General features: G+C 35.2%; 1 protein-coding gene across 2 annotated transcripts in view; it reads right to left on the bottom strand.

Moving 5' to 3' along the window:
• The window catches only part of kdr (kinase insert domain receptor (a type III receptor tyrosine kinase)), a 56,655-nt gene extending 55,381 nt beyond the window's left edge, over positions 1-1,274 (bottom strand). Inside the window, exon 1 of one of the 2 annotated variants that reach the window (XR_015517652.1) lies at positions 983-1,256. Coding sequence is in view for 1 of the 2 variants with exons in the window: in NM_001024653.2 (NP_001019824.2) it covers positions 983-1,046 (64 nt within the window). In the remaining variant the exon portion in view is untranslated. 2 annotated transcript variants of the gene reach the window in all.
• Between the last annotated feature and the right edge of the window lie 13,698 nt (positions 1,275-14,972).

The raw sequence follows: 14,972 nt of genomic DNA, 5'->3' as shown, positions 1-14,972 counted from the left end.
TTTGAAACAACAATGGTGGTGAAGGCTTGATTGTATCTGATGAATAAGAGAGAAGTGAGGGAAATACAAGATAAGGGCAAGAAAGAATAAGAGGTGTTATTTTTAACTCTTCTAAAAGCAAAAATGCTTCGCTGGGTCACATTTGAAATTATGAAATAGTGTGATAAAACTGATTGGAAAAGAAAAAAGTATTTTGTTGTAAATACCATGATGAAAATCAATCATTAAAAACATTTTTTAGGGAGTTTTATATTGGAACAACTCATATTCTGGTCACTTTATACTATAAAAAAATAGGCTTTTAAACTTATTTTATACATTTGCAGTAAAATCTGGTTGCTAAATACAAATAAAATATCTAAATTAAAAGTTGTATAGTTAATATTATTTACTGAACATGAGCTAATAATGATTTTCTTCTTATTATTATTATTATTATTATAATTATTATTATTATTATTATTAACAAATGTTTATACATATGCTTGTTGTCAGCTAATGTTAGGTAATACACTAACGATTATAAACCGATTTAATAATCTAAAATTACAGAATTTCAAACTTCTCAAAGCTGACTTCTTAACTGCAACAAATAACAAACAAACACACAATGTAGTTTGTAAAAGACTAAAACTACATCTACAAAGTGTAAAGAAATTTAGCCTATAGGTTTTTCTATTTAGCCTGCCGTAATTAACTTTGCTTAATTGCATAGTTTCCTCCCCTTTACATAAAGGTACTTCAATATAGGTTACATTTTTATACAAAATGAGATGAAAAGGTAAGTAAAAATCTAAATAACAGTCATTTTAATCCAATAACAGGTGCTATCACATGTTATTATTTTAACTCGTTTTTTCGCGAAATGAAAACTGACAAAAATGATTGATCACCATCAATTAGTGACCAATTAACAAGGATAAAGTTAACTAAAACGAGTTTAGTATTTATATAAAAGTATATTGAGATGTTTATGCCATACCTTTAGCCACGTTGAAGGTGAGGAGGATGTCGAGGAGTAAAAGCGCATAAGATGTCTTTGCCATCGCCAGACAGAAGTGCTGGACCGACCAGACATGAAACCAAAAATCAAAAACTCCTCATAACGAATACAGGCCACAGTTATGCTCTATTAGATGCCTGTTTAAAATCCTCAACCCCCGTAAGAACGAATGAAAACAGACTCTATAAAGGGCAAAACTCCTTGCCGACAGAAATAGTGACCTGTTGCGCGTTCAGTGCTGGACTCGTGCACTGGCCGGACGCGTGACTGAAGTGCGCTGATGGAGAGGAAGACGAGGGAGGAGCGCAACTAACTGACTAATCAAACCCATTATCGTTCATTTAATTCTAAGAGAGGTCAAAAGTCAGAAGAATATAGACTTCCAGGACTTGGCGGAACAGGCAAAGTCACTTTAACGGATATCAATGAGGATAAGGACCTTATAATTTAATCAAAAAGTGAAGATACGCAAAATACACAAATCCTTCAAAACAAACTACCGCAAATGCAGGGTAAAAATCATGCATACCAGTGCAAATAAGAGTTTAAAGCCTATTAAATAAAGTACAAATAAAGATGTGTTATTGTTGATTTAAAAAAAAAAAAAAAAATATATATATATATATATATATATATATATATATATATATATATATATATATATATATATATATATATATATATATATATAAATTTAAAACTTTTAAATAAAAAAATTTAAAGTTATTTTCTTTACACAATTTTACAGTTTCTAAAAAAATGGTTCTTGAACATGAAATAGCTATAATTTTGTACTGCTGTAAAAAAAAAATCTTAATCGTAAATCGTTAAAAGAAATAAGTTCAAAGTTGAATAAATAAAAGAAAGAATATTATTCCGTTGAATGAAAATAGACTTTCCTTGTCTATCAGTTAAATTAAAATAGATAAAGACTTATTAAAATGGAAAATGCACATGACATCATTGTTGAAACAGATTCACCTATCCGTGTTTAACATTTTAAATGTTTCCATCTTCAGGCTTCCCAAATGCCAATTTCATGTAAATAAACAGCAAAATTTATAAAAAATGTTTTAAGTATATTTTTAGTGCAGTATTGGTACTTTTACCCCTATACTTGCAGTCACTGGTTCATTATTTCCTGAGGATGAAAACCAGTCCTGCAATTCCTGTCCAGTCAAATTACACATAGAAAATAAATCGCATCACACTGAACTACCTCAAGACATGCAGCAAACTGTTTGTAAGCATTAAAAGTGTCCAACAAGATACTTTATAAGCAAAGATCCAGGGACTGTTCAGATAAATGTCACTAATGAGAAGATGACGGATGTTTGATGTATGATGACTGAAATGGCTCTAAACAATAAATAAATACACTATGCAGAATGTTTTGTTTACACACACAGACAAATTACATGTAAACACATCAACCTTTCCCAGTGTAATACTCACTACTCACTCTTGAGTACTTTTAAAAGGGCTACATTTTACTTATACTTTGAGTAATATTTACAACAGATACTGCATACTTTAACTCATTTTTTAGGCAACTCTTTCCGCATCAGTCAGATGTTTGATTCGTATGAAATTGCATAACTTAAGACTTTTTAGTAAAACAAGCATGAACGTCTTTCATCCTACTCCCTAAACTAAACTGTGGCGTGTAAGCATGAAAAATATGAACAAGGTTCCATGAATTCACGGACATTCACTACCAATTAGTCAAAAAAATAAAATTATTATGAGTACAGTGCAACAGCAACAACAGCTTTCCTGTTCTGGTCATTTCTTTTTAAATCTATGCTAAAATAGGGTCTGGCAATGATATAGTTACTTATTACAAAAAAATCTTAATTTCACATCTAAATGTCTTAAAATGTGAATTGTTAAATATCTTGAACAATTCTTTAAACGTTAAAAAATAAATAAATAAATAAATAAATAAATAGTAGGGCGAGGCAGTGGCGCAGTAGGCAGTGCTGTCGCCTCGCAGCAAGAAGATCGCTGGGTCACTGGTTCGAACCTCGGCTCAGTTGGCGTTTCTGTGTGGAGTTTGCATGTTCTCCCTGCCTTTGCGTGGGTTTCCCCAGGGTGCTCCGGTTTCCCCCACAGTCCAAAGACATGCGGTACAGGTGAATTGGGTAGGCTAAATTGTCCGTAGGTTATGAGTGTGTGTGTGAATGTGTGTTGCGGCTGGAAGGGCATCCGCTGCGTAAAAACTTGCTGGATAAGTTGGCAGTTCATTCCGCTGTGGCGACCCCGGATTAATAAAGGGACTAAGCTGACAAAAAAATGAATGAAATAAATAAATAAATAAATAAATGACTGCTTCACATTTCAACCAGCAGTATGGGAGAGTGTAAAGCAAGCCATATTGCCAAGTCATTCTTTAACATTTGTTTTACTCAATGTAATTGTGCAAACCACAGACATTGTTTTACTCAAATGAGAAAAATCTTATTCTCAAAAGCCAGGAATATCTTGAGGTAACCCGTGGGTTTTGACAGCAATAAGTGCAGTTTAAAAATGCCTTTTCAGTCTTTAAAAACTTTTCAGTCTCTTAGTCTGACAAGAAAACAACAGTCATTATTGCTTTGTTTTAGTTACCATTGACTGCATTCAAGGTTGAGTTTTAGAGCGGTTCAGAGACAATTAGCTTCTTTTTTTATATTATCATCTTTAATCAGGATAACTACTATACAAACTATAACTACTACAATGACTATGACTATATACTACTATGTCAAAAGGCAAATGACTGAGAATGTGCTTACAACTCCCTGCATATTTAAACTTACCTGGAGCGCCATCTGATTAACTTAAAAAAACTGTACCTTGTGGCTTGTGTGTAAACCACTAGCAGATTAATTTAGCAGAGGAAGACACTTTGACCATTCCATTGTCTGTAAACAATCTGAGTGGCCATGTTTCCTGTACTATAAAGCGTTACAAGACCACAGTAATTACCAGTACTTCTGTTCCCTCCTCTCTGGAGGTAAAGAGGTTGGCGGAGTACCGGTAACCTCCCTTGTTTTTCCAGCAAGCCGAGATATAGAATGTCCCAGAGAAGCTGCCAGTGGGACAAGGGTGGATCCAAAGGATAAAACTGGAAACTGGGGGGGTCTCGCTTTTGTTGTGTAACAGTAAGCCGTATGACACAGGACATCTCCAGGCAAACAATGTACTAAGGCCACGTATTGTGTATGAATGACGGACAATATCAGGTCTAGGGTCAACCGTTGGCTGTTTACAGTGGTTACACAATTGCTTGAGTACAGTGGTAGGAAAACATTTGCAGAAATGGAAACCTTACATTTTATCATTATGTCACTGCTGCCTGCGTGACATAACTGAAATCACGGATCAGCTAAATGTGCATAGTAATACAAAAAAACAAGTGATGGTTGGTCAATAGATATTTTAATGTAGTAAATAAACCAAAAGGGCGAGGCAGTGGCGCAGTAGGTAGTGCTGTCGCCTCACAGCAAAAAGGTAGCTGGGTCGCTGATTCGAACCTCGGCTCAGTTGGCGTTTCTGTGTGGAGTTTGCATGTCCTCTCTGCCTTCGCGTGGGTTTCCTCCGGGTGCTCCGGTTTCCCACAGTCCAAAGACATGCGGTACAGGTGAATTGGGTAGGCTAAATTGTCCGTAGTGTATGAGTGTGTGTGTGTGTGTGTGTGTGTGTGTGTGTGTGTGTGTGTGTGTGTGTGTGGATGTTTCCCAGGGATGGGTTGCGGCTGGAAGGGCATCTGCTGCGTACAAACTTGCTGGATAAGTTGGCGGCTTGCTGTGGCGACCCCGGATTAATAAAGGTGCTAAGCCGACAAGAAAATGAATGAATGAAATAAACCACAAGACATTTCTAATGTTGCGTTAACCTGGATGTGTGATTTTTCCTTACAGAAATATATGACTTACAGAATATCTGACTGATCTCATGCACGGTAAAAACTGAAGGATTCCACACAGTTAATTCATGCCCAGATAGCATACAAATGTGGGCCACTTTAGGCAGTGAAGCAGCACTGGTGGTCTTCCTTCGGCACAGACAAAATGAATGCGAGCCTAAAGTGGTCCACCTGTACAATGGCAAAGGGGGGCCAAAGATTCAAGTTCATATACGAGGCATTTAAGGCAAATATTTGGCACTTATGGCTAAATGTAATCTGAATGTGAGCCTAATGTGGCCCATGTGGGAAATGGTAAATTTGGCCCAAATGATGGAGGACAAATGTGGGCCACAGTTGGCAAAAATGTGGCACAGTCATTTAAGGGTAATCTGGGTCTAAACATAAAGTGACTCACATGTGTAAGTGCAAATGTGGCCCAGTTATCTTAAGACATATGTGTGCCCTTTTTGGCAAATATTTGGCATAGTAAGCTCTGGCTATTGCGGCTGTGAATTTAATGTGGCCCAGAGAAAATATAGCAAATGTGGCCCAGTTATTTTAAAACATTTGTGGGCCACTTTTGGCAAATACTTGGCACAGTAAACTCTGGCTAATGCCGCTGTTAGCTTATAGTGGCCCAGAGAAAATATGGCAAATGTGGCCCAGTTATTTTAAAACATATGTGGGCCACTTTTGGCATATATTCGGCACAGCAAACTCTGGCTAATGCAGCATATAGCCTAAAGTGCCCCAGAGAAATTATGGCAAATGTGGCCCAGTTATCCTAAAACAAATGTGGGCCATTTTTGGCAAATATTTGGCACAGTTAGTTCTGGCTAATGTGGCTATGAGCCTAAAGTGCCACAGAGAAGATATGGCAAATGCTGCCTATTTATCTTAAAACATATGTGGACCACATAGACTAAAGTCACCATCATGGAGAAAAGTGTTTGCTTTACTTGGGCTCATAGCCTTGAACCTCCTAATAAAAAATGTTATTTTGGGCTGCTTAAGAACTTTGTTTGAAAAGTTTATTCATTACAGCAAACAAGCCAAGTAAAAATAAAAATAAAAACTATAAAATCAAGTGAGGCACAACCTGTGATGAAATAATATAATTCACTGATGTTAACCAATGTTTAATCCATTATTAAAAGTAACTTGATAACATGCTTGCACATGCCACAGAATGATGAAGGTTTATAAGCTAAAAAAATTCTATGGTTCAACATCTGCTCACAGAGACATTAATAATCAGTGTATGAACCTCAATAACACTGTCAATTAACAATATGAACAAAACTCACAAACATCACAAACAGGAGACTAAGTGACAAAATCAACAACGTCAACATAAACAGCAGAATCAACAGCAAATAATGAAAACCGGAGCATCGATAAGCTGTAGAATGTATTCATACTGCTATGCATGCTGGGATTTTTGTACTTTGCCACACCCAGCAAGTGTAAGGTGTAGGCCAGATCTGGGCCAGAATAGGGTCAGTTCTGGTTCATTTGATTGAATTCTGGCTGAAATCTGATATTGCTATGGCTTAATTGTGGCCGATCTGGCAAACAGAAGCAGACTGCCCAAGTGCCATTATTCCATGCTATCTGGGCCGGATGTAAGTGTCTGGTGTGGGCCGGATTTGAGCCACATGAATTTTGCTAGCTGGGTGTTGTCCCAACACAAATGAAGTTTTTAATGTAAAATGAAGTACTTTTAAAGATTTTATGTGAATTGAACATAAAAAAATAAGTTATCCCTATGAAATCTCAAGAATTGTGTTGTTTCAACTTATTTTAAAAAAGTATTTTGAACGAGCAAAAAAAAAAAAAATATATATATATATATATATATATATATATATATATATATATATATATATATATATATATATATATATATATATATTTGAGTGTGTAGAAGTGTTATGTATTGTTTACATAAGTGGTTAATAATGAAGTAATTTGACATCATTTGTTCAACTTTCCCTCATAACCATGTTATGATAATTTAACCATTTCCCAAAGGTTTAGAATAAACAAATATGAAAACCCCACTTATTTTTTAAATACAAATTTATCACATTATATATAATTAGAAAAAATATGAATATGTTAAAGTCTTAAATTAAAAACTGTAGCCTGTCATTTATTAGGCAAATAACAAACTGGCAAGCACATTGAACTTTTCTTAGTCATCAGAATTTGGGATGCAGGAAGTCACGCTGAAGAAACAACCCACACAGGATTATTTTTATAGTTTTTTTTTCTTTTAACAATTTACTAGCAGTCAAAGTGGGACAAATGAGCTTCTGTATAGGACAAACTCTGAGCCTTTGTCAGTCTTTCGAGCCACCCAAACCCCCCTTGGCTATGGTCCGGTAAAACAAATGGAACATGAAAAGGTGGGGAACAATGTGAAAATGTTCCAAATCCATTCGTTTTACATGTTGCTTTTGTATTTCGCATGTGATGCTTTTCTGCAAAGACTATACAACCCAAATTGTAAATTGCAACAAAATCAATAATTTGTGATTTAAAAGTGCAGTATGTAAGTTTGGCATCCAGTGGTTGAACTAGGTATTAAATTCCTGAATCAAAACAAATGCAAGCGCAGGTTGCCAGATTGACCAAAAGGTGCGACAATTAAGGCTAAAGGCTGATTTAAGTCGTGTGCTAAATAAAAGCAACAGCACGTGATAGAAGGAATATTCTCTATGTTTAAATGATTTTTTGTTCTAACCAACACCTGGGGCCTCATGTACGAAGACTTGCGTGGAAATCTTACTAAAACATTGCGTATGCACAAAGCTGTAAATGTGCGTACGCAGAAAAAAATTCAGATGTATGAAACACCGCGTACGCCGAATCTCACGCATATTCTTTTGTACATCCGAATGAACGTGAAACTGAGCGCAACATGCACGAGCGCAAAACCCCTCCCTGCCTCCTCCCCGGTATGAATATGCTAATGACTATGCTAATGGCAAAACCCAACAAAAAAGCAATGGCAAAATCAAGCAAAAAGAGAAACTTTGAACAGAATGTGAAATGGAGGTGCTGCTTTCGGAGGTAGACCGGAGAAAAGCGGTGTTATTTGCAAGTTTGTTCTCCGGAATTAACAACAAAAGAAAAAAAAAGTGTGGGAGAGTTTAGCTGATGCGGTTAACACAGTTGGGTCTGAACATTGCACTGAGTGCATTAAAAAAGGAAATAGTGTGGTTTATATCTGTAAAATGTTGCAATACCTTTATCAGTCTCTGTGGCGCACCTCGTAAGACACATGTGATCATGAATTGACACATTCGAGCATAAACTCGGCTCGAATCCAGCGTCTGATGAACTCTTTCTTCTTTTTTTTACCCGCTACATATCAGATTTTGCCCACTATTTATCACAAGAAAGACAAGTGGGAATCATCAATAAGTTTGTGCATCATATTTTATTTGCACATTTATTGAATTGAAATGTTTCTGATTCACACATGCAAATTCATCTTCAGATAGTGTCTTTATAGCAATGTGTGTGCGGTAGATTGCTCAGACTACATTGGGAAAACAGGCGACCGCTGCAAATTGTGCTTTAATGTTTAGCTGGTCAACTGTATGGTATGGAAACCTTACATACCTACTAGATCAGTGGTTCTCAAACTTTTTTCACCAAGTACCACCTTAGAAAAAAATCATCTCTCCAAGTACCACCTTACGACGCTATTTTTTAACCAGTATTAAAAAATAGCGTCGTAAGCCTAATTAAGCAGCTACAGGTGTGCACAGTTTTAAAACGATGCAGATTAAATCCTATTATTAAGAATATGTATTATTGTCAGTCACTTTAAACATTTGAAATAGTCTGAACATTAACTGTGCTTGCAGATAAAAAAAAAAAGTTTTAGTTAAAATGTGTTTTTAAAAGTTCTTAAAAAGTAAAAAGAAAACTGCTGTACTTAAATATAAAGTATTCATAGTAGCCTATTCATCAAAAGCTGGAAATGCTGCTTGGACCTTATAAATATAGGCTATATGTCATATTCATACACTTTCAGACAAATCTTGAAATAAATGTTAAATGTACATATGACAGGGTTCACACAGGCACAGCCTAATGAAAGTCAATTCCAGCACCTATGTTTTTTTGAAGACTGACATGCTATGTATTGAAGACCTGAAATGTATTCTCAGCAACCCATAAAACATTGCATAGGAATAGATACAAATAAAAACCATTAATAATAATATTTATTAATCATATATTAATAATAAAATAAATCTGCACTAAGTGCTTGTGAAATCTTTTTTGTACTCAAGTAAAAATACTATCACACTGCTAAAATAACACAAATTTAAGTAAATAATACTAATATTAGGTAAAAGTACAAATTACTCTTTTAAAAAGTACTAGTTGGTTATTTTTGAAAAAAAATCTGATTTTCATTATGAAATTACTTTTTTTTAAGTGTAAACCTAATTTAATGGTTTGATTGCTTACATCCCAAAGCTACATGTATAATTTGCACTAACAAAGGAAGTATAGTCAATTTTTCCTTTCATGACAATTAATCTTTTTCAATAGCACTGGTAAAACTACCAAATAATCTTTAAGGCCATAGAGACACTTTTTGCCCATTTTTAAAAATATATATTTTTAAGCTTTGAAAGGTTAAATTAAAGTATATGGTAAAAAGATTTAAATTTAGCGTTTTATTTACATATTTTACACTATTTTCTTTACAATATGGCAAATTTGTTTCTTAAATAGCTGTACATCACATGTAAATTTTATTTTACACTTGATCTTAATCTAAAATAGAAACGTAAAAAAATACAAGTACACTGTCAGTAAAAAAATAAAACAAATGGCTTCATTTTACTTGAGGTATTTGAAATATGACGACACTACATTTATTAAAGCAGTGCTTTAAGAGCCTTATTGTAAATTGTGATAAATAAACAATAAGTAGGCTAACAATGGATTGCTTTGACCTGTAATGCTTTAGGACAGATCAGAATACAGCTAAATGTATAAATCACACAAATACCTCATCCAGAAACATTTCCAGCATAATTCTTTTGTCGTAAAGAAATAAAAAATGTTCCAGCTTTGCTAAAAGTAAGTTTCACTTCACAACACAGCCAAATAAGAAGACCATTAGCATTGTCATCGATCATGTATCAATCTATTTCTAAATATTTGATAACTTTGAATACTTTTGACAAAATTTTGTTAAGGAGCAAAGATAAATAATGTCTACTTTAATAGTGGAAAGATCGCGATTGTATTCAATCTGGGCACACACGCGATCATGAGAGGTCTTGCAGTTCATTTCAAAAAAGCCTATTTAAGAGCTCGCATATCTGTTTTAGCGATTTGCGTACATGAATGCGCTCTCGTGTTAAAATAAAGCACTCGCCGCATTTGCAGAAATGAGTTATTGCGCAATACCTTCATTCCCGCGCCGCCATTCAGACTGTATTTAGAGGAGTGACAGGTCAGAGGCGAGTCGACTGGCTGTCGGAGAGCGAAACGTGTATGAAGATCATCAAATAGGCAGGAAATATGTCCGCGGTTTAATTACTCTGCTAGACATCTCTGCAGTGAAAACATCCGAGAAGCATTATTCCAACAAAACATTTGTTTTTAAGTTGTTTTTTCTGTCTCTGCAACACAGAAAGCCTTTGTCCCGCCCTTACGTTTCACGCAACTAGACAAGGTCGACTGTGATTGGCCACTTTTCATGTCAGTCAAATCACGCTTCAGAATCAATTCTTAAACTTCGGAAACAGATTTTCAGCAGCTTATGACACAATGCACTAAAATAAACACTCTAAGCACAGCGCTGTGATCGTACGCTTCACAAAACAGCCAATGCTGATCACATCAATGTTATATTACGCATTAAAGGATTAAAGTGTTAATTGTTTCTTTCATTATTCAGCGATTCCTCCGCGTACCACTTGGAGGAAGCCCGCGTACCACTAGTGGTACGCGTACCACAGTTTGAGAACCACTGTACTAGATGAACCCGTCTAATACAGCTGGCATTGCAAGGCTCAGACACTTTGTAGAAAAGAATTTAATACAACTGCCTCTAGGAGTCGCCAATGGAAATAAAACAGACACGCACAAAAAAAGTGCGTACGCCAGCCAGAAAGCTGCCGTGAAGCTGCGCACATTCCCACGTTCAGTTCATCGTTAGTAAATCTAAACGTGAGCGATTCTGAGCGTGAAACCTGGTGTACGCAAAGTTTTTGTGCGTACGCAGCGTTGATACATGAGGCCCTTGGAATTGATATATTAGAAACAGCTTCAATTTTTTGCAGCTGAACAACAGAAAACTGCCACAAATCACCTCAGTTACCCCTCATGTGCTTTGTTCAGTGTTAAATTTTAACAATGTAAGTTTGAATGCCATTTTACTTAACATTTATTGACATACTACTGAAAGTAGCAGCAGATCTTGAAACAATAAATAAACTGTTTGAAATTGAACTGTGACAAAACCAACACGTACTGTATCAGTGATTCAGCATGTACATTAACTAATGTTAAAGAGGTAAATGCATATTCAGCGCTTCTGAATGGCTCTTTTTAAATTTCTTTCGTGTTTCATCTGGTGTAAACAGCCAAATTGCTTATCATTGCAAATCTCATTACGCAGTGTGTTGTTAGGACACGGAGTTACAATGTAACCTGCTCATAGAGCTGCATGATTCTGGCTAAAATTAGAATTGCGATTTTTTTTTGCCTAAAATAAAGATCCCGATTTTCTCATGATTCTGTAGATGTAAAATAAAGGTTAATATGAGTGGGCTGTTATTATTGTTATTCTCAAAAATGTCCCAAACAGCAATAGGCTTTGTGTAGCTGTACTGTTGGTTCAAATGCTAAATGTTGCATAGTCTTGGAATGGTGGACTTGAACAGACTTTAGATTGGTCCTGGTCATTAATGCTGATGATAATTCTGATGTTGAATTATTGTGTTTGAGACATATGCTTACAATCTGTAATTTTCTGCTTAAAATCTGTCACTGACGTGATTTTCGTGAATACAGAAGACTGGGTGGATATTTGCATTTCGGCGGTTTTGGATACTTTTTGGGCTGGAATCTGTCAGCTACATCTGGCAACACTGTGTGCGCTTTCGGTTTCATTTTCACTGCTAAGAGCGGTTCACTTTCCGTGCGGCTCCCAAACAATCACTCTGTACCACAAACTGAATGTTACTTACAACTTTATTACCTGTTATTCACAGCCTATGCAGGTTCTGTTCACTTAGGTATACTTCATTCAGAGGCACACGCGTGCTCACGTCACGTCCGATTTTACGGTCGCAAATACATCATTACATGAAGACAGAAATTACATTTTTGAGGTGAATTGTATCTTATAAATACAGCATGTGACTCTTTCAATGCCATTTGGGGGTGTTTACGTTGCTGAACAACCTATGTAAAACAATGTGAAGACTTGTGCGGCCACCATTGCTTCTGTCCTGAACTTGAAAATATGATTGACAGAATCGTAGAAATGCTGGATTAAGATCGTCTAGGGGGTCGAATCGAGATTGCAATCTTTTTACGATTAATTGTGCAGCTCTACCTGCTCATCTAATGTTTACATTCGTAATATTTATATTATTTGCTGATTAATAACCTCATGTGGAACTCTGCAACTCTGCATATCATTTTGGAGTCTGCTACTGTCCACCGGAGGACTCATTTCAGTCACGGACGAATGCTTTGAGAGCCTTTTTTCTAAATGATGAATGAAATATGCTGTTCTCCAACAAGGCAACCCGGGGCTGACATATTATTGGCTAAACTGGCATTGGGTGGGTTAAAATGATTTTCAAAGCAGAATATCTGACTTTAGCATTGTTTTTCAGATGAACAAGAATAGTCACTTGGCATGTTTCTTAAATATCTGCAAACTTATTATGTTTTTTTATGCTTTAGACGACTCAAAAACTCACATACAGCACCTTTAATAATTATTTTTAAAAATTCTTGAAAGAAGAACAAAGAAAAGATACTTGATTTCATTGAATTTTACATAGTGTCCCAGTGAGGATGAAGTTCTTATTCAGCAAATATAGACTTTTGATTGCCCATCAATTCTTCTTTTGGTTGTTTGTAGGAAACATGAACTGATGCATTATGGGTTTTGAAAGGTCTTGGTTGTTTTAGTGGGGGTTTGATTGAAAGGGTTAGTGATTGAGTCTCCAACCTCCACATGTTTCCTGCCCTGGTCATTTCTGTTGAGAGTTGTTCCCCCTTTGAGCAGGAAAAAGAGAGCACTTCCTATCTTTTGGACTCGTACTAGCAGCGGGAATGGAAAAGCCCTTATAGAGAACTCTTTGTGTTCTTTATTTATATGCTGTTTCTAAGCATTGCATGTAATTCATTTGTATAATCAATGTTCATTAAACAGAAAACAAATTAATGATGGATAAAACAGATGGAAATAAATAATCTCCACTTTAAGAACTCTAAAAGGAATACTAGTTAAGTTCAACTCATTTGTATGAGAACCATTTTGTAAAGATAGTTTAAAGTTCCCAACATGCTTTGTGTTATAATCTAGCAGTGAATATTTACACTTATTTTATGTGTTTTGTGCACAAGATTCATATAAGGAGAGGTCTGGTAGTGTCTATTGTTTCATTTATGATTAGTTTTAAAAGGGAGTTTGTTATGTCTGCATTTTTTAGAAAGGTTACTATCTAGCTGAAGATTAGAGCCTGTGGTTAGTTTGATGATGGCTCTGCAAATATACTAAGATAAACTGAATAAAACTGTATTTTGTTTGGCTTAACTTGTTTTTGAAAGAATTTATTTAATAAATGTAACACTTCCCAACAGTCTTTACTGCTTGTGCCAAGATAATTGTTTTTCATGTATAAAAGAAACTATAAAACAGGCAGTGCAAATAGAAAGTCGGTTGATTTGAGGTGAACAATTTGTTTGTCCAGCAAGTAGAAAAATGGGTGAAATGGGCAGCAAAGCTGTTTCTCTTTTAGGTTTTCTCTTTTTTTTAGGAGTTAAATTTATAACCTTTCTTTCTTTTCTTTTTTTTAAGTATTTTTATCCATGATATAATAATTGAATACAGTATTGCCTACCACATCCCAACGGACCAATGGACCAGTGTGCCAATTCCTGCTCTGTCATCAGCGCTGGTGGCTGGAAAAGAAAACATTGGGAAAATGAACCTACAGTTAACCAGACAATAGAGCGAGATAGCCTTGGATACATGAAAACACATCAATGCACAATATACCCATTTAAAATTTTACTTATTCAAGGGTTAGGTTGTGGGAAAGCACGGCATCTGAAATACACCGACTTTAGTGTTACAGTGTATATCTATAAGAACAATTACACTTATTTTATTTACTTTTTTCTCTTTCACATAAACTCAAGCAATAATTGACAATAAATATAATAACACTAATCATATGCTCAATATCACAATAGCTGATCACACTCAAACTTAAAAGAGAAAAAGTTATACTTATTTAGTGGTAAGTATAGTTACAATTGTTATTTTTACAAGTTAAAACAAATTAAGATAAATCATTAATGATATGACTCTGACACTGTTAAAGATTTGAAAAACAAGAAGGCAGAAAAAAAAGGAACATTAAAGGAATTGTTCACCCAAAAATGTGAAAATTTGCTCTATTTGTTCACTGGTCCCAAACCTTTATATAACATTCTTTATTCTGTTGAATACAAAGATCTTCTAAAAAAAAAAAGAAGCTGAAAACCTGCAACCTTTGACTTCCATAGTAGAAAGAACAAATACTATTGAAGTCGGTGGTTTTTCAGATTTAATATGTTCCGTTGTGTTCAACAGTAGAAGGAAACTCATATAGAGTGAGCAAATGATGACAGAATTTTACATTTTTGGTGAATTATCCCTTTAAGCTTTAATTTAAAAAATCATTCATTTTCATTCAGCTTAGTTTCTATTTCAGAGGAATTAGTATTTATTCAGCGGAATGAACCGCCAACTATTCCAGCATATGTTTTACGCAGCAGATGCCCTTCCAGCTGCAACCCAGTATA

The sequence above is a fragment of the Danio rerio genome, chromosome 20 (assembly GCF_052040795.2).
Source record: "Danio rerio strain M-AB ecotype USA chromosome 20, GRCz13ab, whole genome shotgun sequence".
Lineage (NCBI taxonomy): Eukaryota > Metazoa > Chordata > Actinopteri > Cypriniformes > Danionidae > Danio > Danio rerio.
The sequence above is the reverse complement of the archived record's forward strand: the minus strand, read 5'-3'. Positions and strand labels throughout refer to the sequence as shown.